This window comes from Lissotriton helveticus, chromosome 6 (genome assembly GCF_964261635.1).
Source record: "Lissotriton helveticus chromosome 6, aLisHel1.1, whole genome shotgun sequence".
NCBI classification, from domain to species: Eukaryota; Metazoa; Chordata; class Amphibia; order Caudata; family Salamandridae; genus Lissotriton; species Lissotriton helveticus.
This window is the reverse complement of record NC_136067.1, coordinates 470,670,565-470,683,015: the sequence shown is the minus strand read 5'-3', so window position 1 is coordinate 470,683,015 and position 12,451 is coordinate 470,670,565. Positions and strand designations below refer to the sequence as shown.

The 12,451-nt window shown below is 45.2% G+C and overlaps 1 protein-coding gene across 1 annotated transcript in view; it reads left to right on the top strand.

Moving 5' to 3' along the window:
- Positions 1-12,451, top strand: part of CSMD1 (CUB and Sushi multiple domains 1) — a 4,503,734-nt gene that overhangs the window by 1,952,086 nt on the left and 2,539,197 nt on the right. Inside the window, exon 9 of the mRNA XM_078647516.1 lies at positions 5,686-5,810. Coding sequence (XP_078503642.1) covers positions 5,686-5,810 — 125 coding nt within the window. The remainder of the gene's footprint in view (positions 1-5,685; positions 5,811-12,451) is intronic.

Here is a 12,451-nt window from a genome sequence, read left to right as displayed (position 1 = left end):
CACTCAGCCACAGACGGTGGAGATTAGTCGAGGAAATGAGTCCGGCTCAGACTTCGCACACACGCAGACTAACACAGAGGAGGCCAGCGCCGGAGAGGGGGACAGGACCGTCCCTGAGGACTCGCATGTGGAGACACCATCGTCCTCCTCGTCGGACACTCTTGGTGAGCCTGCACTGTTGTCACAGACTGGGAGTGGGCTATCATCACCTTCTGTCGGAAGACAGCACACAGGGCCCACACTTCCGCCAACTGCACCATGTACTGTTCGTGGCCGGAGGAGTAGGGGGAGCAGAGTGGCGTTCGGTGCAGGCACGGCTGCCCCAGCCACGGTGAGCCAAAATGCACTGTGTGCTGAGGCCGTTGATCTGCTGCGACCGCTGTGTGTGAGGCAGACCAATATGACAAATGCTTTCCAGGACCATGATAGGAAGTTGGGGCAGGTGGTGGCATTCATGGAAGGGATGCATGGCGATCTTGCAGGTCTACACAGGACAGTGCAGTCATTGGCAAGCAGTGTGTCGTCTGCAATAGTACAGTCGCATGAACAGGGTGCTACTTCTGTTTCCCCATCTACACCACTGGATGTCTCAGGGGGTAGTGATTATTCTGAGCAGGACTCAAATACAGGTTATTGCACTAGAAGCAGCGTCAGACAGCACGTCAGGGCACGCAGGGCACAGACCCCATCCCCTAGATCAGCTAAATCTGTTCACGTAGACAACGTCAGATACACTGGAGTACACACACAGGATCCACAAGTGTTGTTGGGGGACATGCCTTCAGGAGCTACACAGGCATTCAACACAAAAGGTACTCCCAAGGCAAGGGATACTCACATGTCCATGGACTGTACCTTGGACAAGGCCAGTCAGAAGACAAAGGCACCTCCTAAGAGCAGGGAGACTCCCAAGGGCAGGCCCACAACAGAGGAAAGGGACACTCCCAAGGACAGTGAAAAGACAAAGGCACCTCCTAGGAGCAGGGAGACTCCCAAGGGCAGGCCCACAACAGAGGAAAGGGACACTCCCAAGGACAGTGAAAAGACAAAGGCACCTCCTAGGAGCAGGGAGACTCCCAAGGGCAGGCCCACAGCAGAGGAAAGGGACACTCCCAAGGACAGTGAAAAGACAAAGGCACCTCCTAGGAGCAGGGAGACTCCCAAGGGCAGGCCCACAACAGAGGAAAGGAACACTCCCAAGGACAGTGAAAAGACAAAGGCACCTCCTAGGAGCAGGGAGACTCCCAAGGGCAGGCCCACAGCAGAGGAAAGGGACACTCCCAAGGACAGTGAAAAGACAAAGGCACCTCCTAGGAGCAGGGAGACTCCCAAGGGCAGGCCCACAGCAGAGGAAAGGGACACTCCCAAGGACAGTGAAAAGACAAAGGCACCTCCTAGGAGCAGGGAGACTCCCAAGGGCAGGCCCACAGCAGAGGAAAGGGACACTCCCAAGGACAGTGAAAAGACAAAGACACCTCCTAAGAGCAGGGAGACTCCCAAGGGCAGGCCCACAGCAGAGGAAAGGGACACTCTCAAGGACAGTGAAAAGACAAAGGCACCTCCTAAGAGCAGGGAGACTCCCAAGGGCAGGCCCACAGCAGAGCAAGGTCCATCTCCCAAGGGCAGGGACACACACAGAGAGCAGGTGTCTACTGGAGACAGGTGCACCACAGACGACAAGTCTGCTGGCAGGAACAGGGCGGCGACCAGGGCACAGGCTACATCCAGAGACAACACTCCACCTAAGGATAAGGCACATCCTAAGGACAAGGCATCTAGCATGGACAATGGCGCAATCAAGGACAGGCATACTTCACCCCTGGCTGCACTGAGGCTGATGTTTCAACTGAACGCCAAACAGATGTCTCCGCGGCGGAGTCCCCCCATACCTCCACTCCCATCCAGGCCAGTCGGAAGCAGAGGAGGGTGTCCCCTGTTGTTGCATCCCCCATTACACATGATTCCGAGTCGAGGCGGCAGGCACACAGCAAACGACAAGCAGGCTCCAGCACGTCCCCAGACACCCGATCCCCGGCTGCAGATGCTCCACCTATGGTGGGTGGTGATTCTTTAGAGTCCCCACCACTTGGCAGTCCTGTCCTGTCCAGGGTGCACTCACACATCCCTAAGAAACGCAGACACACACCATTGACACCTGCCAACCCCGATTTGGCTCAAGGTCAGCTATCCCCAGCTCCCAGGTTCACCCTGCCTCCTGGCCCATACAGCCCTGTGGCTCATCATTTCAGTTGTCCCAGTGGCGCTGGTGCAGTTGACTCTCATGTATCAGATGGTGGCACTGTGTCTGTTGTTGGCTGTCATGCATCATGTAGTGGCACAGTCTCAGTTGTGCCCTCTCCTGTTGCAGGTCCTGGCAGTGTATCTGGGTCTATGGCTCACGTGTCAGTTAGAAGATCTGTGGCTGTGTTGCACACTCCTGTTTCTGGTGCTGGCAGTCTGTCGGGGTCAGTGGGTCACGTGTCAGTGACTACATCTGTGGCTGTGTTGCACACTCCTGTTTCTGGTGCTGCCAGTGTGTCTGGGTCCGTGGCCCATGTGTGTGTCACTCGGGCTGTGGCTGTGTCTCACACTCCTGTTGCTGGTGCTGACAGTGTGTCTGGGTCCGTGGCCCATGTGTGTGTCACTCGGGCTGTGGCTGTGTCTCACACTCCTGTTGCTGGTGCTGCCAGTGTGTCCGAGGCAGGTAGTTCACGCAGTCCCCCTGATTCTGTGATGTGAGGTGCTGAACACTTCACTCAAATGTTATTTCACATGGTGTGTCCATTGAGAACTGCGTGGCACTCTTGTGGTTCCTGTGACGGGTTGGTAGGGACACGTACTTGTGCTGCCTCTGATGTACCTGCTCTGTACTCCACAATGCCCTGTTGATGCTCTGATACTGCATTCTGCACTCTAGTTTACTGCCTATGATGTACCTGCTCTGTACTCCACAATGCCCTGTTGCTGTTCTGATACTGCATTCTGCACTCTCATGTGCTGCCTCTGATCAACCTGTTCAGTGCAATGGACTGTGGATGCACTTAGCCCCTCTCACGTGCTGCCTCTGATGGACCTGTTCAGTGCAATGGACTGTTGATGCACTTAGCCCCTCTCACGTGCTGCCTCTGATGGACCTGTTCAGTGCAATGGACTGTGGATGCACTTAGCCCCTCTCACGTGCTGCCTCTGATGGACCTGTTCAGTGCAATGGACTGTTGATGCACTTAGCCCCTCTCGTTTACTGCCTATGATGTAGCTGCTCTGTACTCCACAATGCCCTGTTGATGCTCTGATACTGCATTCTGCCCTCTCATGTGCTGCCAATGATGTACCTGCTCTGTACTCCACAATGCCCTGTTGATGCTCTGATACTGCATTCTGCCCTCTCATGTGCTGCCAATGATGTACCTGCTCTGTACTCCACAATGCCCTGTTGATGCTCTGATACTGCATTCTGCCCTCTCGTTTACTGCCTATGATGTACCTGCTCTGTACGCCACAATGCCCTGTTGATGCTCTGATACTGCATTCTGCCCTCTCATGTGCTGCCAATGATGTACCTGCTCTGTTGTCCACAATGCCCTGTTGCTGTTCTGATACTGCATTCTGCCCTCTCGTTTACTGCCTATGATGTAGCTGCTCTGTACTCCACAATGCCCTGTTGATGCTCTGATACTGCATTCTGCCCTCTCATGTGCTGCCAATGATGTACCTGCTCTGTACTCCACAATGCCCTGTTGATGCTCTGATACTGCATTCTGCCCTCTCGTTTACTGCCTATGATGTACCTGCTCTGTACTCCACAATGCCCTGTTGATGCTCTGATACTGCATTCTGCCCTCTCATGTGCTGCCAATGATGTACCTACTCTGTACTCCACAATGCCCTGTTGATGCTCTGATACTGCATTCTGCCCTCTCGTTTACTGCCTATGATGTACCTGCTCTGTACTCCACAATGCCCTGTTGATGCTCTGATACTGCATTCTGCCCTCTCGTTTACTGCCAATGATGTAGCTGCTCTGGTGCCCACTTTGCCCATGCTCACGCATACACTGTCATTATACCCCTATAATGTACAATAAAGGTAGTCTATCAAGTCTCGTGGTCTGTCGTTGTCATTCCAGCTTGCGTACTACAAATGTGTATTCGTATTTGCTTCTCATCAGTGGTTTCGGTAACATGACACTCCCCCTCCCTACGTCACGACCCTTGCTGGTATTCCCCTCCAGACAGCCAATGGTTTGTGCCTTGCCTGCGTCGTCGTCGATAGTGGGCCATGACTAGGACGTGGTGGATCGCGAAGAGCATCGGGAAAGCGTGTAGCGCTGGGTCCATGGTGGTGGTCAGCTTGCGGTGGGTATCTCTGCTATGTCACCTATGTTCGCTGTGGGGATTCCGCCGTGTTCAGACAGGTTGTTTTTCCGCTGCGGTTTTATGTGTATTTTCCGCCATCTTGATTTGGGGGACGGTCTTAGACGTCAGTACGTACGGCGGGGCCTCCGGATGTGTTCCGTCCGCCGCGTGGTCGTGTGTAGTTCGGCGGCGGTGCGTGCTTTTCCGTCACAGACGGAAATTTGACACGTTTTCCTATCCTGATATGGCGGACGGAGTGTCCGCGGCAGGCGGACACGGAAAAGGCTTTTTCCGCCTACTCCAGGGCCGCGGTGGCTCTTCCGTCCGCCATCCTAATGAGCCCCTTAATGTTGATTACAAGTTACAAAAAGGTATCCCTGAATTAATCTCATAATTAGGGCTCCCAGTTTAATGTTTTTTTTCTTTTCTTTTTTTACATTTCCGTATGTATTTATCCATATTAATATTTGGGGCATTTTATTGGTATTTTTCCATATTTATATTGTGTTTTAAGAATAAATAGAGACGTATAATGGTATATTTCCGCATTTATTTAACAGATGCAGATGCACTTTTACTTTGATACTATCACATTTTTGCTAATTAAGCAGCCAAATATAACAAAAGACTACACCCACAGGTAAATATGAGCATAATCCGCCGCCCTGTTTGCTCAGCCCTACCCCTCCCAATCCTACAGTCTATGGCATAAAGGTATGGAGGGGGGCTGCCTTCAAAACATTTAGTTTGGGGGGGGGGCTCAGAGCAAAAACATTTGACGACATCTGTTATATATAAACATTCCAATCGTAAACATTAGTTTGAGTGTATGTTGGTGAATGTTAAGTAAAAGTTTACATTTTGGCAAATAGGCAAGTTTCTTCCCATTGTCGGCAGTAATTAATCCTCTTATAAATTACTTCGGCTGGGTTTAGAAGTTAATTTTTTTTCTTCAGCCAATCATAATACTGTGGGATATGTTTTGCAATGCAGGTTTTGCTACAGTTTTCACATGCAGTCTTGTAGGGGGCTTTGAGAATCATGTGCCAATCTGTTGTTCCCAGATTCTGCTCTGCCTAGAATTTGTTTGGAACAGTTCTGTGGATAATACGGGTACCCGGCAATTACAGAATGACCCTCTTGCTTGCATAAAACAGCGTCGTTAAGCCTCAACAACAATAATTCATACAGTATGTGCTCTTTTGGACATGTTTTAAATAGAAAGAGGGTGCATCTGTCTGGAGATCTAACGTGCCTGCCATGATTGACCTAGAAAGTTTGCTATTTTGTGTACCAATGGATAACCTGCTCCTCTTCATTGTTCTCATAGGCTGGGCGCAAGTTTACAGTTCTCCTGTGTGGATAATTATGTGCTCCAAGGTTCGAAGAGCATCACTTGCCAAAGGGTCACAGACACACTGGCCGCTTGGAGTGACCACAGACCGACGTGTCGAGGTAAGAAAACATGAAAGGAGTACGATCAAAGGAAGCATAAAAGAGCACTGAATCGATAATGAAGCACAGATTCAAATGCATGTTATAATTAAACTGCGGTAGAGAAATGACAATTTGTAAATGTTGACAGCAGCAGAGCATTGCGTCAAATTAACCCTATCAATGTTGAGAACGCATCATGAACAACTTGGGCAAACATATTTACGCAGGTGCAGAAGTGTTTAATTAATTTATTTGCTGAATGAACAGCCCTCTGTTTTGATTTCTGACGATCCATCTTTTATTAGTTAGTGCGCATTTCATGAAGTTGTTTCCTCACTGTAAATATACACAAATAGAAAAACACGTTGTTTATGCCGTATTCACCGCTGGGAGCAATTTAATCAATCGTGCACTGAGGAAAAAGGTTAAATAGCCAGCCCTTCTAATAGCAACAGAGGACAGGTGTGCAAGCTGTTGATGGGGTGAATGCATCACTGAACTCCAAATGCGACCGGGCAAATTCATGTGTGCAAACCGATTTTTGCATAGACCCGCCTTGTTAATAATTGAGCTTCAGTGTGTATGGTACCGAGTGTACAATTACACTTACTCAATAACATGACTGTTTTTCAACTGCATTTTCAGTCATCCGCCAATTCAATGATACTCACTTTATCAACTTCAGAAAGATAGAAGGCTAAAATAAGCTTGCACGCGATGTGACCTGCAGGTGACAGAAGTCAGCGATGACCTGTTAATTTGCTGAGCCATTTTACCATCTATTTTTGATTAGTAAAATTCACTAACTCTTGAAATGCATCCATAATAGGAGGAAGAAGGACGTTGTTTCGTATGGCACTATTTGCTTATATTTCACTAGTGCATTACTACACCCACTTCTCGCAGTTTTTCTGTGGTTACTTGGTACAACGCAGAATTAAATTAGCTTGTCCATTTAGTTTTGCTTCTGACAGATATACTTTCCATCTATGGCCCACAACAATGTATACATAGAAGCTATGTGCCTGTAGCACGATATCCTATTCCACTTATAGGCCGTTTACACCCACCTTTAACTTAGAGTTGCAGACATGCATTAAAATTGCTTCACTGAAAGACTCATGGATACCTTGACTATATGTGTGACAAATTATTTTCTCACAAGAAATTTTCAGTCTGCATGTGTATGCATTTCTGTTTCTGTTGCACAAAACTAGGAGACAAGAAATCGCTAACTACACGTTAACACGAAGGATCATAGACGATATAAAATTAAGAACAGCAAATATAGACCTATACCTTTGTGTTACATAATTGCATTCAATTTCTATGATTTATAATTGAGTTATATTTCCCAAATACTATTTGGCACTGCTAGATTGGGTGATAGAGAATGAATGCTGTATATTTAATTTCAGCTAGTAAATATGTAAGACCTTTCTGAGTAGTAATCTACTGGGAACAGGATATGTAGATTGCTTTGTAGACATGCTAAATTTTAGTGAATTGCTCCATCAACCAGTATATAAGAACTGCAGCTATATACTATCTACGATTCCCTAACATGCTATTTCTGATGTATGTGCAAAATAGTTTTCTTTAGGAATGAAGGTGTTATTTATTTAAAAGAATGTTAAACACATCTTTTCTCTCTCCAAAAGCCTGATGGATCTGAAAAGAAAGTAGCACAATTTGGAATGTTTAGCCCTAGACAAAGGTGCTTTTAAATTCACCTCCACGTGACTCTGTACTAAAATACTACTATTCCCAAAATGCGCTATTATTACAATTCTGCTCGTTCTGCTGTAAAATATTGATAATGCATAGTAGCGTCCACCACTGCAGTGCTCATTCCAATGTATGTAATAACTTTGCAGCAAAATAGCCACGAGCATTAAATGTTCAATTAAACAGTCTTGCAAAGTCCTTATTCACCATTGCTATTGCCATGAATTAAATAATGTTTTCAAATGCAGGGAGTCTGGAACTGCCAAGACAAGGTAAAAACCTCTATTGGGCTATATGGGTGACACTGTGTAATTTACATGTAAGTTCAGAGTTTCCCTAGATTTTTTTTATAATACATTTGGCACTATTCGGGGAATATGCACCAAACGTTCCCAAAAATAAAGTTGATCCACCTTGGCTCCTTCCTGAAAACTTTTGGGGTGATCGGCCAAGCTTGCTCGTATTTGGCTGTGAGAGGGCCTGGAGCGGTGTCCAGAAGCTCTCTTCTGTCCTGCCCATGGATAGAAGAGGTGGGACCCTGCTGCGTCACACCTCCCCAGGGCCCCCTAGACACCTTATCTCGTGGCTTGAGGGGGTGTGGTGTGATGCTTCTGTGGCTCTGATCGTCCTCAGCAACTCTCTTTGAGGAAGTCTGGGAGCGCATTTTTGATTCTCATTCTGCACCAGGATTCTGGGAGGCCCCGAACACAGAATGTCCTCAAAAAGCATGATGGTTCCAACCCTTTCTTTTTTCTACATGTATGTCTCCAGGACAGTGGAGCCCCTGGGACAAGATCGATCCATAAAGGGCAAACCTTTCCTGGGGAGTTTCAGGGATCTCAGGAAAGGGGACACCACAACTTAACTCAGTCATTCTGAGGAACTGCACATCCCCAGCCTCTCTAGGGACACTGGGAAATATTGTTTTTCAGGCTGTACAGCCTCAGCATTACCAGACATTAAGGGCTAAAGCAAGAGGTTTGTCTGGCACTGTTGGGCTAATTTTGATGATTCGTAGTTTGTTCTGCTTTTAGTGGCGGGATCTAGCCACCAGTAGTATCCTCTTCAGTTCCTCTAGCCTCTAAAAGTATAAAGACTTCTAAAAAAGCTTCATTTTTATGTTGCTAACCCTTCAACGTGGAAGAGTTTAAGGCCTGCCCTCTAGCTGCTCACCCAGGATATGTCCTCTGTCTGGGCATCTGGTAATTTTCTCCGCCTGGAATCTCCTCCAGCAGTACACAGCAGCCCTTAAGTCAGAGTCCCCCCTCCCCTGCCTGCACTCCCCAGGACCCACGGTTTCTAGCTATTTGCATCACGCCTGTGTGTCAGTAGGAGTCAGGGGTTCTTATCCTGATGGATGTAACCAATCTACAGAACAAGTTTGCAGACTTTTCATGAGAACTGCCAGCAAGTCCAACCTTCCAATGTACCCCACTGAGTGTAAGGGGCAGCTCCACTGGCCCCGCAGAGGTGAATCAACAAAATTGCATTCCATCCAAGCACTCCAGAGAAGGGTCTGGCCGTCTAGTGGGCCAAGCAAAATCCATTTTTCTCCTACCTCTCAACCCATGTAGGGATTTTTAAGTGAGGGTGGAAAGGTTCAGAAGATAGGCTCCTATACCCAATCCTAGGGTAGCATATAATCACCCCACCCCTATTCCAGACGACCTGCACAGCATTTTGGGCTGCTCCAGCATGGTGGCTGCAACTGGCTGATTGAAAGACCTTCTTGGGAGCCTGACACCACGTCCTTAACTCCCCAAAACGGCAAAGGCGAGTCTTTCTTTGTTCTCCCTGGGATGAGTCTTCTCATACCTAGTGCATTATCATCAGCACATGCTGATTCTGTCCTCACTCCTTCAAGTACCTGGCAAAGGACCCTCTTGAGTGTGACCAGCAGGGTGATCAGCAGAGTATTAACGTGGTCCAGCAGAGTGATCCTAAGCAAAAATCTATTTAGGGAGCTGGCTCAGAATATTATTTAAAAAAATTACATTTCTGAAGGAGTGCAGATACGATTAAATGAACACATGATCTGCACTATGAATCCTTTTTTACTATAAAATGCGTGCACCAGCCTAGTCTCCAGGTCTAACTATGACACACGTATACCTTGATGCTTATCTCATCAATATGGTACAATACAGTAAGGCACACAAACTTTTTAGTCAAGCACTTCAGATGTGCATTATAAATTCCCATGCAAATTAGAAGACCCAGCCAGATCCCATCTGTGACAGGCTAAATGTGCATAGGTATTAGGCAGAGTGGGACATTACTCCTACTCCCTCCACACATGCACAAGTGCTCTCACTTCTCTTGATGTGAAATCAGCCCATAGCCACTTAAACCAGTTGTTCAGCTGCTGACTTTGTTTGAAAAGTTAGGCACTTGTAGCTAACATTAAGAATCACATTTACCAGAGCTTACAGCGAGTGATACTTCGTTTTTGAGATTCTCTCAAAGCAGAGATCTAGAAATCAGTTAGTCCAAAAAGAAAAATAAACGGGGCAAATAGATCAAAATCTATTTTCCTACACCAGCACGTCTCGACTGTGTTCATACTAAATTTCAATTAGCATGTTCACTAATTTTCGAAATGCCTTTATGCTTTTTATATCAACATTAGGAGAATGAATTGGCGATTGGACCCTCCTGGCACCCTGAACCTGTGACCACTCAGTTATATATCGGATTTTTAGTTGTCCACAGAGCAACCAGGCCAACATTTTGTTCAAAGCAGTGGACACAGATGGTTAGCCTCACCTATTGAAAGTTCTTTTGGGGGTTAGAAAAGTGCTTTTAAGATCTGTGGGCAATTACGTACAAAAATCAAAAATCTACACACAAAGAACTAAAAGAAGTGTCTGCAATATAGAAGTCCCTGATTGACTTTAATGAGGAAACTGATCAGAGGGATGCAATCCTTGTCTAAATCTTATCAATTCAAAGCATCTTGCTAATGTGCTACAGTGATTGCAAAGCACTCGATTAATAGCATCTATTACTTTTACTACTTTTATTCATATTGTCTTATTGCTGGTACCGAAGGGACTAACATTTGACATCTGTTAACTGTCGGTGGTTCTTAACTGTAATTCATGTAGAAAAAGTAGAGTACAGGCATATTTCATCGAATTTTAAAATGTAATTGTGATTTAACAGTGGTTTTAATCTGTAAGACTCTTTTTGGTGCAACTGACAGCTGAATGATTTTAAATCTTGTTAATTCTCGGCTGTTATCAACAGGTAAGAAAATTGTAATGGTTTTACTTACTATTACTTTTAAAGGGGGGTGGGGGAATCTAATTTTGTTAATGATAATACAGAAATCAGCTGCCTTTCAAGAGGGGTGCCAAATGTGTTGGAGTCAAGGTGCGCTGGTGCATTCCAGATAAATAAGGCGTAAAGACTTAACACAAAGCTTACATAACCATATCTTTGTAATAAACACTGACTGAACACTTAGGCAGGGTAGATTTAGAGACAGTGAGCTTGTAAGTATCAACTTAAGGCATGATCTCTGCCACAGTTTTGGGATTGTCTGGTGCCTTAAATATTTGAAAAGCTGAACACAAAAACATAGCGGGGCACAACAAACAGTCAAAACTGAACACAGCACTATAACCACGTCACAACACAGTAACAAAGCAAAGTAGTAAGGCAGCACGAAAAACGCAATGGCACTAACAGCACTGCTCATCACACAACAAAATTCAACACAACCATCATTTTTGTCACACATTATCACCTTCGCATTTTTTTTTTTAAATATAGTGGTAAAAGTTATTTCACCAAGTGCTGTCTTGTTCAGCACTAGTTAAGGCCCTCAAGCTCCATCCAAAACAAACTTTTGTTATCCGATCCTAGTCCCTGGATATTAAACGTTGGAAGCATTTATACTTTCTAATAAAGCACAGATTTGTAAGGAACGTTAAAAAAACATGGCTAGATGAGATTCGTACACTGTTCCACTTCCACATTTGAAGAAACGCCAGCACTTATATTTTCTCTGTTGTTGAAATGTTATTTAATATGGAAGCCAATTTGAGGGGGAACATAAACCAATATTATCAGGTACATGTTGACATCTACTTCAAGGTCGTTCAACCTTGACTGTGTTCTAAAATGTAACATTGCGTTTTATTTGAACTAGTTTTAGGAAACGGACAAGGATACAAGGATACATCGTGTGCAATTTTGGATAACATTTTCCCAAGCAGTATCAGAAAAGGTTGTATATGAAACACAATGTTCTCATGCTTGCCTTAGTATTTGCAGTGCATGCAAATTCAAATACGTGTCCTATTTTCGCCGCTGCTAATTAGAAAAGAACCTTGACAATTGAAAATAGGTGTTGGTTTCTTTAAATTCTCAAGTGGAATTCAAAAGCCAAAATTAATATATGTAAATCTTCGTGAATCCCATATCACCTAAGCACGAGCTAATATTAAATTCTTTCAGAAGAGTCAACTTTTATCTAAGGATGGTACTGCTCTGCAAGTAATTGTAAGCCGCTGCAGAGATGAGCACCAAAGTAGAGCAGGCGTTTAATTCCTAAGGCACGAAAATATGTGTTTGTGTAAAATTAAAGTGTTTCATATTACATGCAATCAAAAACTTATAACCTCGGTATGAATCACGTTTATGCAATCTCCTTTGAAATAATGCAATACCAACTAATTTACATGTCAGGGTAAACTGGCGGTTTTATCTTAAAATTTAAACACAATCGTATCCATTATAAGGATGATATCTTCCCGAGTGTGTCACTAGATGGCCGCTCTCATTAAAGTCAACAAGGGACCACTTTCATGAAGAGATCATTTCGAAAATATTTCTCATATGTCCTTTTGCTTAACTTTGGAACCCTTTTCTATGTAGCATAATATACTCTTAGTTTTCTTATCTTTTTATCTTTTTACTTAGAC